Genomic DNA, 16323 nt, shown 5'->3' with positions numbered 1-16323 from the left:
AAAGCGTTCCCGGCAGCGCTCGCAGGCACCGTGCCTGCAAAAATAAAGCCGCAGCCCTGAAAAGGGAGATGGAAATCACACCAGCAAGGGATGTAAATATGGGAAAGGTTAAAGTTTACGTTTGCTACTGCGTTCTTTTGCTGGTAGCATGTATTATATATATAAAAAAATATAAAATACACCCAAACTGTACATATTATAAGGCTATATTTTTATCTCGGGGTTCTGGTGACACATACAAACCACTTGAGCTTTGCTTTCGTGGTTTATATTGCCACCAGAAACCCTTGATAAAAATACAGCTTTATATTGTACAGTTGGGTATAGTTTATTTTCTCCATATATCACGGACTGTGTTTTATTTATAAACATGCACAAAGACACTTGTACATGCAAAGCAGTTTTTTTATTGAAGTAATTCTGAGATATCAATAATACTATATTAACTAACGCATTGTAACACTATAATTTCTTGGTTAGCAACAGCCTTTCTAAAGAGACGTCTATGAAAATATGATAAAACACACCAAAAAAATCAGTATTTCCATGTCAGAATTTACGATTCCCATACTGAAAATTTCAGCTTCTGGTGGCTCGTACTTGCAAAGAACCCTGAGTGAACCACCTCAAAATTTCACCTTAATATCTCTTGAATACTTGAACCCTTTTCACAGAAAAGCTACGGGAAAGAAAGCTTTGGGTTAACAGAGAAATGCAAAAATCTAAAAAAAACCCATCAAATGATAAAAGAAAATGTGCTGCTAATAAAGATGCCACTACGATGAGGTTTTTGAAATTTTGACCAAGTTGCGATAATCAAACCGATTATTTAAAACATACTTCTCAAAAATTTGTCAGCAGGTTCTCTTCCACCATTCACAAAGGCAACAATTTTTATTCCCATCTCTCACAATCCGAAAAGAAAAGCCAAGAACAAGCAATTCAATAGCTGCTTGCTTATGAATGCATCTCAATGTGCTCCGTTAACTCCTGTTTACAAAAAACACGGTTTCAGGGACCAAAGAAGCAAGGGGCATCCTGGGCAGGAGGCTGGCAGGGACACGCATGCCAGACAGGCTGGGAAGAAGCGAGCACAGGCACAGGCTTGGGCTCCCTGGCTGCCCCCTCAGCGAGCCAGACGCTTCCTTAGGGGGAGGCTTGCACCTCACATTTGCCATGTCCCTCCCACTCCCTTATCCGTGCTTTAATGGACATTAAAAATAGAACAAAACAGGACTGGAGATGGGAACAAAATCCATGCACAACAGGCCTGGACTGCTGTAGTCATTCTGCTGTAAAATGTAAAAACAAGAAAGGGCAGACGAGCTGCATCCCTCAGGACGCATCCCGCTTTTTTAATATAGTGGTGCCACCACACATTTCACTTTGGATGTTGCATTATATTTATATGTCACTCAAATATTTACCATTTTTGTGAATTCTACTGGGTGCTCTGAGAGCTTGTTATAAGCCAAGTATCCGCGGTTGTATGTCTTGGCTGGTTAGCAGCTGTGGCTGAGCTGCATCAATATGCTAACTTCTCTTTCTGGAGCTTCTCGTGTGACAAAAGCCATTCTTTCATAAGGTTTCCTCCTCCGTAGTTGCCGGTCTGACCGCTGCTGCGAATCACCCTGTGGCAAGGTATTATAATCGGGATCTGCAAAACACACAAAAATAAGAAATGGAGCAGAGGGTGAGGTAAAGGGGAGCGGTGGATCGGGACAATGCCCACAAATCCACCGCTAAACCTGGAGTCATCTGCCACCAGAGGAGCAGGGACGGGGACTGAAGCCATCACGTTAAGGACCATGTTGGTGGATTCCTGGCCGTGCCTGAGAACAAGGCAGCCGTGGCATCAGGGCTCCCGGCTGAGCTGCTACGATACAGGAACAGCGCTGACCACACGCTCTGAAGACCAACCCAGTTTTTGGGAGGAGTAATCATGGCTGGGAATTTTAATACATAAAAATGATGTAAAGTAGGGCAAACCCCATATATAAAATCCTATACACAAAACTTCACCTCTAAAAACTTCTCTGCAAGAAGCAGATTTTCCTGCCCTGCACCAGACCCCTCCAGCTGCCAAACGCCCAGGGTCGGTGATGAAGCAGACCCAAAGCACACACAAGGATAGCAAGGAGGGACAGGACGATTATTAATCATCATCCCAGAATGAGAAGAGTCTGTATTTCTGAAAAAAATCAGACTGCTAAGAGCAGCACTTCCATGAGTGAGCTTCCCCAGCCCCAGCTCCCTCAGCAGATCTCCTCCTCTCGCTATAGCACCTCTACGGGCACTGCTGAAAAATTCCATATAAGAACAAGGTGCTATTTATTATTTAACAGTGAGTCAATCCAAAATGGGTTGTGAATTTTTAAAACCTACAACAGGAGAGATTTAATTCACACCTAACCAATTTAAGAACTTTTTTCCTCATGCCTTTTACTTCGTATCATTTATAGCCAAACGTCACGGATTCTGGAAAATCAATGCAAGAACTTACATAATAGACTGAATAATGTAGATAAGTACATAAATGCATTTTTTAAAGAATTTTTTATTACAGGTGATTATCATAGTTGAAGTACACACCATAAAAAATGCAATACATCATCTCTAATCACACAGTCTGTGTTGTGGTAACTGCATAGCAATTCAATTGCAATGATACAGCTGTGGAAACAAAAACTCCCCAAAAAGTGCAGTCTTCGCAAATTTGGATATTTGAAGTAAAAAATATAATTTATTTATATACAGACACCCAGACCAATTATATACTTAACACTGATTTATTTTTATTCCATTCAATAGTTATTTCAGTACAGTTTAAACTGTGCTCATGTTTGAGCCTGAGACCCACAGAGCCTGAAGGAGCTGGACAGGCACGGGCCAGACTCTTATAAATTGGTTTTTCTTTTTGATGGGGAGTTATTTTGTTTAGTTAAGTGATTTCAATGGCTGAAATTTAAATTCGCAGCCTCAGCCCGCAGGCTATCAACATTAAACAGGAATACACCTAGGTGCTTACTGTTAATCAAGGTTTAATAAAAAATGCTTATAATAGCTGCTTTATTTGGAGTTAGCAATGCCACCAGTGAATTATGCATCTGTGACAACTCCAGCGAGTACCAATAAAAATCTTTACTCTATACCATGCCATCCCGCATTTGGTTTATGACTTCTTTAAAGAAGTTGTTTTTTGCAACTATTTTTCTGTTTTGGGATTTCTCTATCTTTACAATCCATGTGCGCAAGTTACTGCAGGCAGATTTTCTTGAGTGACAAAGCCATAACAAGCAATAATAATACACTGTAAAAAGTCTCCAAGGTTAATCTGCAATTCTTTAAAACTTTATACAGTAAACCAGGACATTTTGATGCTAAGGCTATAAATCTTGGTACAGACAGGGTTCAAAATCTTTTTCAGAGTCTGGACAAAGAGGCTCAAACCAAAGGATCCAGGTACTGGGGAATTTTGTCAGGGAGCTAAGTTGACACCTTGTCCTGCTAAATTGTGTGAGATGATGGAAGGTGTGTCCAAGTGGAAAAAAAAGGAAAGGACTTTATTTTCAGGGGGCGTGAGCTGGCACACTGCTTGGGGTCTCAGATATCCCTGGGTCAGTTCAGCACCCATTCACAAATGCAGGGATGCACGGCGGAGCCGCTTACTGGACAGCAAGAAGAGGAGGAGATGAAGACTATGAAATAAATGCAGCTTTTCCCATGCCTGAAATAAAGAGTTTCATACCGACTTTGTCCTAACACACACAAGCGCCCGCAGGTCACCCTCCATAGTGTCAGATGTAAAAGAAAATGCAGTACAAAGGCTGTATCAGGGCTGTAATTTAAAAATATTGAATATTGCTTCTGTTTGGCCTAATTGTGGTGACAACTTTCAGACTCCTAAAATAATTAAACCTACTAAAATTTATTAGGGCCCTAAGGACATTTTAGAGGGAATACTACCCTAGTCTGGAGCTTTAATGCCTTGGCTACATATAATGTAATTTTTATCAATAACCAAGCAGCTCATAATATTATAGCTCTGCTGAAATCTTCATGCTGTGAAATCTAATTCATCTAGTACATGAATCCATCGCTTACACAGACCCTACCTCAAACGCTATAAAACCTCCAAACCCCTAGATTTGTCTCCAACAAAAATAACATGAAGGGGCCCTCGGATCAATAACGGAGTCCCTCTGATTCGGGCACCAGCTGAATATTTTCTCCAACTTCGCTTTTGTTCTTCTGGGTAGAGGCCCACAAGGGAAAGAGCTTGTTTTCACTCGCAGCCTCATCAATACCTAAATCCTGGTGAACAAGTGACACTGAGAAGCTGTAATCAATAGCTCCCTGTGCGTTTTTTCTTCTGGTCAAATGGTTCAGCACTACTGACAGCCCTGACACTCAGAACATGATGCTAAATCTTTATCAACAGCCATCTGGGTGACTGGCAGAACAAGACTCGGGCAGTCATTAACGCTTGTGGCAATCTGTGAATAAACTAACTCCTCGATAATGCATTTGTTTAGAAAAAAGGTGGGGAAAAAAATTCCCTGCACAAGGTATCGATTGCCTTTGAACTGCATTTAGCAAATTCTGTCTGAGGATGGAGCGGAGCGGTGCTCTACTGTGGTGCTCTGCTTGTTAAGAGTTTTTGAGGCAAGGGAAACCTGGCCGTCCCATTATACTGCCGATGGGCTGGAGACCTCCAGAAGCTGCCAAACTGTCACAACCACATCAGCCAGGCCATAATGGAAATAGCTGAAATATCAAGTTATAACACAAACCACCAATCTCACTTAGCAAAAAATAATCTTTCAGGTTGCTCCTGCCCTGTTGCCTTTTCTCCCCGACTTCCCTGACAGGAACAAATACTGCAGTGTGACCTCTCATGGGTCCTGGGCTATCACCAGCCACCAAAGGAATTAATGCACAAGTAGTTTTGCATGTCCGCAACATTTCAAATTCATACTTCACTATCTTCTCATAAATGTATGATTCCTTCTTTCCATCTTCAATGTTTCAAATATTTCAGCTGAGTGATATCCTCGACTTAGCATAGATTGATATTAGCACCCAGTCGTACAGTTAGTCAGACTTTAGCCTAAACACAACCAGAGAGAATATGAAAAAAACCAAATGTAGCTATGACTGCTGCTAACAGACCGCTGAAGACGTCTTATTTAAGGAACAGAACAGTCATTTAGGATGGCCTTGGACTAATCAGCCCAACATTCACCATCTCCCATGAGTCTCTGTGATTTCTTTTTGATCCTCCTATAGTAGTCTAATGAGATTTTTAATTGAACTTTATGGGTTCCCTTTGAGGACCACAGACCTTGCAATCAATCTGAACCGCAGTAAACTATTTGAAGTTTTTCTTGCAAAAGGTGAGCCATCCTCACCATGTCCTTGGCATAAATTGAGGCAAAGATGTTGCGTCTTTCAGCTGCTGCTGCCATCTATTCCACCTTCTCATAAAGCTGAAGGTCATCATATGAATTATGTGAAGCAACCCAACCACAAAGGGAAACCTGTGGAATGCACACTACCAAAATTAAAGACCAATCCCTGATTTGTAGAAGGGAGAAGTGGACTGGTATTTTGCGGGAAAAGGTAAGGTTTTCAATTTCATCAACACATATCAGGAAAAATACAGGTTTACTTCAAATGCTCATTTTCACTGTTATTACTACCCTCATTAAATCATGCTTATAGTCAAGCTCTTTAATCATAGCAAGCATCTCAAGGTGCTAACATATTATGATTTTGCTATTGTTTTTGCATAGTTTCTACAGCAATCATTAATACAAGTATTCACTTTTACTCCACATTTGCAATACAAGGATTCACTAACATCAGCTTCTCTCCTGAAAACAAAAATCATTGCTGCTTAACAAAACATCACATTTCTGCAACAATTTCAAAGCAGGTGCTCCTTAAAACCAGTATGTATATCCTAAAGCTTGTGTTGCAGGTGTAGCTGTTGTTACCACGGCTCTTTGCATTCTGCGCCGATATGTTACTGATGCTGCAGTCCTGATGACGTGTTCAGTTTAATGAACTGTTTAGTTAGATTCAGAGCTCAATATCTCATCTAATAAACAGGCTGCAAGTGTGTTTATACATGCAGAACATTCATGGGTATCCTAAAATTCTATGCAGGTAGCACGGTACCATAGAAACTCATATAATGTCTAATGGGTTTAAGCTTCCAAGCTCAATAAAGAAGTACACCCTGATATTTTAAGCGTATATCAGATTTTCCTACAAAATGGTTCATATAAGCAGTATAAAGCTATGTTTCATCAATACACTGTATTGTACTTGACAATACAAACTATTTTAATATGATGGAATGCTTTCCAATATAATACGGTGTACATTAAGATAAGGCAATACAATGCAAACCTACAGGAAACAGTTCTCAAAGAATAACAATATAGTGTTGTGCAAAAGGATATGTAATTGCTATCGCCTAGAAATGTACCCAGCTTTGCCCTCAGGCTGCAGTGGAGCAGCAGCATCCAAAGTAGCGGTAACAGCAGGTTGTGGTGTGAAAATTCCTGCTTTTTCCCTAGCGAGGAAGGATGAAAATAGTTCTGAAAATATACAGCAAAGCTACTGCAATTTTTTTTTAAGCGGGGTCCTATCTTATTATTGTTATTTCCTATCCCATACTATGGTTGCAGTGTTTTCTGTCCCCAGCAGTAAATGTTTTAAGCATACTATAGATAATAATGTATAGCTTTAGGGAAAAAGAGCTACATTAATATAATACCACCTCAATACTTCACAATAGCAAGCTGATGATAATATATAATCAGTCCTGTAATGACAACCCTGCCCATTCCAAAACACATTTTTATCACTACACATCTCTTGTGGTTAATCTGTAATTTCATGCACATTCCACATGCCAACTCACACATAGTCCCTCTGTACTTCAACAGGAGCATCTATTCACTATGTTCCTCGTATTTCCCATATAAATCTTCACATGGTCCTTCAGATCTATGAGACATAATATGCAGGCTGATTTTATGAATGAGGTGAAATATAAAGATAATACGTGGCACTGCAAAACCCCCTCAGCTTTATTATTTCTATATGTAAAGCCACCAGCTTTTGTGAAAACAGATTTTCTAACCCACTTTGCAACTGCATATTGCAGTCTCATATGTACCTTATTAAAGAAAATACTGAGAGGATTGAATGTAAAAACAACATAGGAGGTCAAAGATTACAGGAGGTATAATGCTGGAGAAAAGGAGAGGAATTCAGGTACAGAAAGACACATGTTGCTCAGGGCAAGTGGTAATGAGGGAAAACATGTTGAAGAATGGTGTAAAAGGCCACCATGATATTAACAGAAATAAAAGTTTTTAATTTATTTAAAGGTAAGTAGCAAGGGAATGAACCAGCTTTTCCTTTCCTTTGCACAGGAACCAGTCTGACTGCAGGCTGCAGGACCAGTCCTACACCAACCAGAGTGATTCAGGTATATAAATACATCTGGAAATCTAAAATTGGACTGCTAAAATGGAAACTGTGAAGACAGACAGAAAGGCCAAGTATTCTAACATACTATTTTTCCAAAATTCATTGAACTAACCCAGAGTTACTCCCTCCAGTTGGTTTAAACTCAGGCAACTCATCTATATCTAATGAAGAAATGCCTCTTATACCTGGTTTGGAGCGTATGGGGAAACCACCACATTGACAGTTAGTGATTTGAGTCAAACGTACCTATGTGATTTAAAATTTCTTCTCTTCCACATTTTTAGAGACATATCCATGCCAGAAAGGATGGACTGCTGTTAGCACAATCAAAGCTGATCATACCCTGTCAAGATGAGGGCCGTGTTGGGAGATAGAAGACCTCCCTCACCTAAGGATATATAAGAAAGTTTGAGAACAACAAGATGTATAGAGGCCGATGAATTAAAAGAAGTGTTTCTCTTTCAAATCTAACATCACAAATGGTAGGGAATAAATCGCATTAAACTGGGTTGTGCAGTATTGCTGATTAAAAACACTTAGTGACCTTATTACTCACGGTAGACCAGTTTTCATAGCAGATAAATTTAATCTAATGACATTTAGCCCGCAAAGCTCTCTAAATCCACCATCTTCCATCAACTTTTAAATAAAGTTGATGTGAACTTACAGGATTGCTCCTCATCGCTCCTCCCACCGCTCTCGCTGCTCTGCTGTTGCCTGCGAGGTCTGCTAATTGCTTGTAGGAAACAGCCTCTCCAAACTTCACGTCTCTCAACAGGGTCCACAACACTTGTCGAGTGAACGAATCTGCAAAGAAGATGAAGCAAACACTATTCGTATGCATGGCTGAAAAAGACAAGATGAAATATTCAAAAACCCCAACACAAAACAGAGTCTCAATAGTAGCCTTCTAATTTAAATATAAACAGCCCCGATGCACTGTCCTGTTATTGTATCCTGTATTACTACATTTAAATACATGATTATTAGAAAGAGCACTTCAAGTAACTGATCACTATAAAAAAGGATTTAAGGCTTTGATTTTCCTATATTTTTAATTTGCTTCAAGTACAATTATCCTGTTAACTCATACAATGTGGTTTTCCCATTAAATTGGCAGAGTATAAATTAGCATAGAGTCAAATTAAAAAAGGAAGAAATAACTGGCTCTACCTATTTTACAAAGCTCTCGCATTTCCAGCTAATTTCCAACTTCAGCTGGGACACGCGGCAGAAGAAGCCCTAGAGCCAGCGGACTCGGTATTATCCTGGCTGACTGCATTTTATAGTTGAGACCCCCAAGCTACTGCTCAGCATTGCAGACATTACAAAATGTAAGGACTAGCTGTGACCTTGAATGCATGGCACATCCTTAATGATACAGGGCTCTGAAAGAAAAAAAAAAGCCAACTATCTTCCATTATTTTAATTTTAATTCACCAGCAAATTGCTTCTAAGTGTTCCAATTGCTGAAATAATGAATAAGCAAACGCACTAGAACCAGCTTTCTTCCACATCTCAGGGTTCTACCTTCCAGCCCAGGATTATTTTACAAAAGGCAAACTGATAGTCATGTTTGAATTTTAGTTGGGCTCAACACCTATTGCTCTTCCAAAGCACTTGTAAAAACTTTTAAGATCTAATGCGTGAATAACTTACTGAGAGGAGTGAGCTGACAAATTAAAAAAAAAAAGAAGGTAAAGAAACCTGTTCCCTCATCTGCAGTGTCCTGCGTTGGCAAAAAACCATACTGGTTTAAAATATTTTCTTTCTTTAGTTGTCAAAAAAGTAATTGATTACATTACATAGGAACATAGTGAAGTGTGACTTTGTTCTTAAAGGAAACCCATCCACCATTATGTGTGTGTTAAATAATAAAAATCACTTCTTAACTGAAGGGAATGATAATCACTTCATTGAAAAAATCTGTTTAGTCTTTATTATAACATTAAGCAAATTAAACATCAGCATAATCCAGGTGATACGAGAAAAGGGTCATCAAAGAAATTAACTTTGTTGTTCATTAATTTACATGGATTAGTAGAGGGCAAAGAGATAGCAAATCTGCTCTAGTTTTTATGATATAATTTCAAACTGTACACCATTTGTGGCAGTAGGGTGACTTTGGGGTTAATCAGACTGATTTGTCCTTTTAATTGCTTTCTATTCAAAGAAAATTCATTAGATAATGTTCTCTTCAAAATTCATGAATCAATTTAACTGAAGAAACCACATTAACAGCTTTGGGTTCATTAGCACAAGCAGTTGTGTTACTAGCTGATTGCTAGGAGGGTTTCCTTAGGCAAACAGATTTTGTTTACTGTGGTTTCTTCAGAAAGGTTTATTTCAAATCAAATTGTTACTTCTTTCTTTTTTTTTTAACCTTCTTTTCAAGCTGGCAAGATTAGTGTTAACCTCGCCAACTTGGGGGTCTTGGGGAATTATTGCCTGATGTCATCTTTTAAATCAATGAAACACAGTGACTGCATGTTACCAGGGCCTGAGTCCAAAAAATCCCCTTTTTGTCCTCATCTTTGGCAGGGGAGGTGGCAGACTCTGTTGTGATGGACCTGTAACTTTCTGAAACCTGTAGGAATAAGGGGAGAAGTGGGTGCAGCCTGTGCTGGAGCACTGAGCAGTTGTGGAAGGATGGGGCAGCCTGGGGAGCACAGCAACAGCACCGCTGTGCCAAGTGATGCCCAAATTATTGAGAACCTTTTAACATGCTTGAAGAGGGTTAGAGATTATCCTCTTCTGACAAGCAGGTGCAGAGATTATCCTCTTTCCAGAGCCAATATACATTTGTCATGGAAGAATATATACTGTCTCTGCACTCACATAAAACACTCGAAGTTATAGTTCAAAAGAATGAAATATTTAGCAATCATGCACATCATTTTATAAATGTATCTGAAAACTCAGTTTCATCCTGTAGGGAGCAAATGCATTAATTAGTTTAAGCAGCTCTAAGAGACAGTGCCAAATACTGTTATTAAACTGTCTGCAAGTGTGAGTGCCTGTAAGCATAACCTGCCCAAATTAGATGGCTCAACTTTCACCAATTTTCAGTGTGTGCCAACATTTGATGCTGTTAAATATCATTATAAAGTGCTGTAAAATATGCACATAAAAATTAGCACGCACAAATTCTCTTGTTACACGAAAACACTCCATACCTCTGCGAGCTGAGGATGCCTGTGTCATTCTGGAGAGCAATGGCTGAACTGAACCACACCATCTGAATGGGAGCATCAGAGATTTTCTCCTTCTTCTGCACCTATCTACAGCGCACACTGTACATACTTCCTGCAGGTGACCAGGGTCTGGACTGTTCTCTTGCCAAGGACCACATGTTATGGCCAATAAAGAGCAATTTGTGTTGCTGGATTCTATTTCTCATCCTATTGACCAATAATCTGACAGATTTTACATCCAAATACACACTTCACCTATTCCCAATAGGAGCTGGAGCTGCAAAGGGATGGCTGGAGTGAAGGACAGGGAAGAGAGAGACCTGAGACCAGCTTGGCTTTCCAAGTCTCCACAGCCCCGAGGACCTGTGCCCACCAGCTGATGCATCCATGGCACCCAGGCACCACAGAGGTAGTTGGGAGGGTTTAATGACAGGTGATGGTTGAATGATATCTTGGATGTTTTCCTCCTACGGATATCACCATGTGTTACTTGCTGATCAACAACCTCATCATTGCATCTTATTATCAGCTCTGTCAGTTGTGTAGTGAATTGGCAAAGCAATGCACCATCCCACCAAGAGATGATGTGCTGAGGGACTGATCTGGAATTAATATTTACAGATAAGTTATAAGCCCCTAAAAAGAGGGACTTACCCTGAACCTGCTGTTAATGCCTAAATGCTTCAGAGGTCACTCGTGACAGCCCGCTAGACTTTAATTCTCTATACAAACACATTACATCCGTGGGGATAACAGAGTGAAAATCAAGTTTAGTTAAACACCAGCTGTATCATAACTTTTAACAGTGTAATTGAAGGTGGCAATTAGTACAAAGATGAAGTCATACACTACTATCTAATGATGTGTTGCCAGAGCATTTACTGTGTTAGTAAGGGGTTCAGGCTCTGGGATGGGTGCTACTGGCAGCATGGAAGGAAGAACCGAGTCACCAGCATCAACCCCTTTCTGTCCCCCTCTGCACCCCTTGCACAGTTCTTGGGGTGAAAGAGGTTCAAAAGATACAGAGTATGTTTTTATATCTTTTTTAATCCCTTTGATTAAGAAAGGTTAAAGACACATTTTTTTTTTTCTTTCTCTTCAACACTGATTGGAAGGGAATGTTGGATTTTCTGTTTGCGGGTCCTGTGCCCTGTCAGCCCCCAGAAGGGCTTTTGCAAATATAAAGGAACAGTTATAAATACTCATCCTTTCTCACCATCTTTTTTTGCAGCCTGTCTGGGGTACTATGTAGACAACTTTTTGGTTTGTTTTTATACTTAACAGTTTTAAAAATACTTCAAAAATACTACAATTTGTCCATGAAACAGCAGCATGAGCTTCCACCTAATCCAGAAAATTTAACTTGGCTCTTGGACCTTGGAAGAATAGAGTCATATTCAAACTGAAAAACTTTTACTGACAGCAGACAACTACATAAACAGCTAATGCAAAAACAAATGCTAATTTCTGGCGATTTTGAACTTTCTTCACTATTAAGTAGGTGGTTAAAAGCATGTCACCTAAACAGCAATCTGATTACTAACAATCACTACTACTCTACCCTAGACTGAACTGGCAAGCAGTATGTGAAAGAGACAAATGCCTGTCTAAGTCTCTTAACTGTTCAATTACATTTTTGCTCTTGTGTGAGGTAGATGAACAAATCCTTTTCTCCCCTTTTACAACGGCTGCAATGACAGCAATGGTGCAATGGTAAAAGTTCCTGTGAGTCCTGTGAGGAACGGCTGAAGAAACTGGGGTTGTTCAGTCTGGCAAAAAGGAGGCTGAGGGGAGACCTTATTGCTCTCTACAACAACCTGAAAGGAGCTGTAGCAAGGTGGGTGTTGGTCTCTTCTTCCAAGTAATAAGCAATAGGACAAGAGAAAACGGCCTCAAGTTGCACTAAGGGAGGTTTAGATCGGATATTAGGATAAAATTCTTTGCTGGAAGAGCTGTCAGGCATTGGAACAGGCTGCCCAGGGAAGTGGGCTGCCCAGGGAAGTGATCATCCCTAGAGGTATTTAAAGGACTTGTAGATGTGGCACTTAGGGACATGGTTTAGTGGAGGACTTGGCAGTGTTCGGTTTATGGTTGGACTCCACAGTCTTAAAGGTCTTTTCCAACCTAAATGACTGTGTGATTCTGTGACAGTATGGTGATACTGTATCTCAGAAAACAGTCCAAAAATCTCAGCACCACAGAAACTAAGGACTGCTTAAAATCAGGGGTACTATAACTATCTTGCCAAAATAATTGAGAAAAAATTATGTGCTTCTGTAGTTGCAGCCTGCATTGCCATATTGATATATTATAGACACAAAATGTGCCTGACTAAAAATGATAAAGTTTAACTTAAAGACTGCTTAAATAGCTGAACCAAAGTAAAGGCCTTGCCCATTTTGAATGACTGAGCTTTATGAATGAAGATGGAAAAATAATTTAATTATTTTAGAGTGTCTGTTACTGATACATCAATTTTATAGCAAGAAAAAGTGTTTATAAAAACAAAAGTGGAAAAAGTTCCAACAGAAGCATATTTCACTAAACAGATAAATAATGGAGGGATTAGACAAGTATTTACCTGAATTTCACCTCTAGTTAGTTTAAGACCTGTGAGAGCACCTCTGTGCCTGTTATTTTGGAGATACACAAAAATTCCTCTGTTAAAAACATGGCAATTCCATTTACAATACACAGAGTTAAAAGAAATCCCCTGCCTCGAAAGCATCAACCTAAAGATTTCTATTTAACATTTTTGTAAAAAACTTCCTTGTAGAATAAAATTCACATGCTCATCAGGTCTGCCACCGAGCACAGACCTATAACACCCTGCACATCCATTTCTCCTTCTAATGTTCATCGTTGGAGCACTTACTAGTTGTTTGCTCAAATCTCCTACTCTATATTTGCCCAGTCTTGACTCCAGCTGAGTGAGGGCTCTTCCCACCCCTCCAAAATGAATGTTGGTAAGTGATAATTTTATCATAGATCCTTTCCCAGCATCAGTCTACAATCACACCATTCACTTGACTCATGTGAGTTTCCCATGCTCTGCCCTATTTATGATTGGAGTCAATTAGCTAAATTAGCATTTATGCATGAAAAATACCACTTTCATATCAGTCAGATCTGACCCCATGGGAGTGCTGGCCAAGAGGACTTGGACCTCTCAGTTGATTCTCCATCACGTAAGAGGTGGACGCTCAATGCTATCCTATGCAGGGCAGAGCCACCAGACTATCACGGAAAGCGTGTCTTGACTGCTGTCATATCCCACTTTTTTATGTTTTTATTTATTTACTTTATTATTTCTCACCAGCATACCTTTAACCCATGGAACATAACAAGGAACTTGTGTTTCTAGTGCATGTTTCTGTGGCATATCTGAAAAAGTGATACTCCTTGAAAACATGTTGCATTTTTCCCCAAGAGAGAAAACATTCTTCAGTCATTCTACATTTATCTGTAGAAAAAGTAAAGTCAGCTGTGGTGCATTTTGACTACAGAAGTAGCAACTGTTCAAGTAGATGTCATTAAACGTTCTAAAATTCAAAAGCCCAAACCAATCCTGCATGTATCACAACAGTTGAAGTTAACTGCTCCCTCCAACACAGCTTCTTTGGTGAATGTGAGTCCTTGCAGCAGACCCTGATCTAGTGGAAAATGTTCTTGTTTCTGCAGGGGCTTGGATTATATGACTTATCAAGGTCCTTCCCATCTTAAAGCATTCTACGATTCTAGGATTTCTGACCCAGCATAAGCCCTGTACCATTTCTTCTACTATTTTCTGAATACTGCTCTGCAGAAACAGTTGCATGAGTAAATACTTAATGAAATTCAAAACATCAGTTCACAAATATTTGGTAGTCCATATTAAAACCATCAGAGTACACTAGACTATTTGATAATGTAGCTCAGGTGTTATCTTGTGCTCTCCTACAGGTCACGATCTTCCCCTTTCTGAGCAGTACAGAAACGAGGGGTTGGGGAGTGCTTTTATAACACTTTTATGTATTGCTTATGCAGGTATGTGTTTGCCATACACAATAAAATAAAATACAAACACAACCATAATTCATAAACATACTATATATCTGTATCATGCAAGTGAAAAATGTACCGAAGTGCTTTCTTTTAATACATATAATGTTCAGGTTGGTTCATGCTAAGTGGCTGAACTATGTTAAAACCCAATTAATGGGAGCTGTTTCTGATCTGTAGTTTAACACAGTTTTAAACGCAGCTCCCTTCAGACTGCTGAAGGGGTTGTGGGGCCAAATTCTATCCTTAGAAACAAGTAACTCTCCCTGGACCTCATCCAGCAGTATTTCTGCAGGTTAAAATCCCTGGAAGTCAGTGGGTGTTTTACTCGAGTGGTAACTGATATTCTGACCCATTTTTTTGTGCAGTAGCCTTAATAGCAGTTTGCTACGCACTTGCAAGAGCAGACTGTAATTTTAGTGCTGATGGAAAGGCGGAGATGAGTTCAATGCTCAGCACCAGCCCTTTACATCCCTTGTCCGTGGCACGTCGCAAACTTCCCCAGATTCCCACATCCAAATTCAAACCCAAGCAAGGTTTTACGCAAACTAACAACTCCTGAAGCATTAGCAACTTAGTCTAAGCTAAATATTCATAGCAGACTTCGAATGCCATGACATCCCTGAACAGGCTGGGGCTGGGTTTTGGAGTTCATGGACCGGTAAGATGGAGGAAATTGCAAAGCACTTGACAACTCCCTCTTGGGCTATGGCACAGACCATGTCATTGCACAGCATCCCCTGCCAGGTGATTTGTGCAGCTGTTTGCAGCAGCAGTACAGTTAAATGAAGAAGCCACCTGATTATCCTCTGAGCTGTAGGTAATACACCAAGCTGCAATTGCTACAGGAGAGGAGAACAAATGCTTTGGATGAAGAGACAGAGAAAATATCAGTCTCTTCCCAGTCAAGAAAATGTGGCAGGCAAGTCTTACATTGCAGAGAGGCTGGAGGTAAGCATAAAAACAATTTCAGTTTTCTCTGGCAGCAGTTCCAGATTCCCGAGAATCCACCCCATTTTCCTGCATTAAGATTTCCCTACCACACCTGTACCCAGAGACCTGGAGAACCTCTTCCTCCCTGGCATTCTCTCCTTCTATTTCCTTTTTTTCCTGCCACCACTTATCATGCCACCATTTAGTATCATTGGGCCCAATGATACTAAATTAGACAACAAACAGACTTTACTCCTATTGTTACTGACTCGTAACAATCTGCTCAACAGGTAGCACAGAGCAAAGGCAGGGTCCACCACTCTCCAGCAACCCAGCAAGTATCTCTGCATGTCTCAGCCTCCTCGAAGTCCCCGTAAGTGGAAGATCTCAAGTTCCCTCTTGAAATTTACTCTCTTGTTTTGATCAAACAAGTTGTGTCACTGTGGATTATTGAACTAGGAAGTTCAGAGGAACAAAACCCCTCACTGCATGTGTAAATGATGCAAGACCTCCTAATCCAAATGTCTTGGTGTACTGAAGCCCAGCGCTCTGCCCTGCAGCTCAGGATGGCAGCCTCATCACTGCTGAAATTAAAAACATAAACCTCCCTCCATTAGGAAGCCAACCAAACGAGATCAATGTTGGA

The 16323-nt window shown here is 40.1% G+C and overlaps 1 protein-coding gene across 3 annotated transcripts in view; it reads right to left on the bottom strand.

The window, feature by feature from the left end:
* Window positions 1–390: 390 nt before the first annotated feature.
* MGMT (O-6-methylguanine-DNA methyltransferase) overlaps window positions 391–16323 on the bottom strand; it is a 169205-nt gene continuing 153272 nt past the window's right edge. For all 3 annotated transcript variants that reach the window (XM_069863400.1, XM_069863402.1, XM_069863401.1), the window contains exons 5-6: window positions 8177–8316; window positions 391–1657 (exon numbers count right to left, since the gene is read on the bottom strand). In XM_069863400.1, coding sequence (XP_069719501.1) covers window positions 1526–1657; window positions 8177–8316 — 272 coding nt within the window. In that variant the 3' untranslated portion in view covers window positions 391–1525. The remainder of the gene's footprint in view (window positions 1658–8176; window positions 8317–16323) is intronic.

The sequence above is a fragment of the Phaenicophaeus curvirostris genome, chromosome 9 (genome assembly GCF_032191515.1).
Source record: "Phaenicophaeus curvirostris isolate KB17595 chromosome 9, BPBGC_Pcur_1.0, whole genome shotgun sequence".
Taxonomy (NCBI): Eukaryota; Metazoa; Chordata; class Aves; order Cuculiformes; family Cuculidae; genus Phaenicophaeus; species Phaenicophaeus curvirostris.
The sequence above is the reverse complement of the archived record's forward strand: the minus strand, read 5'-3'. Positions and strand labels throughout refer to the sequence as shown.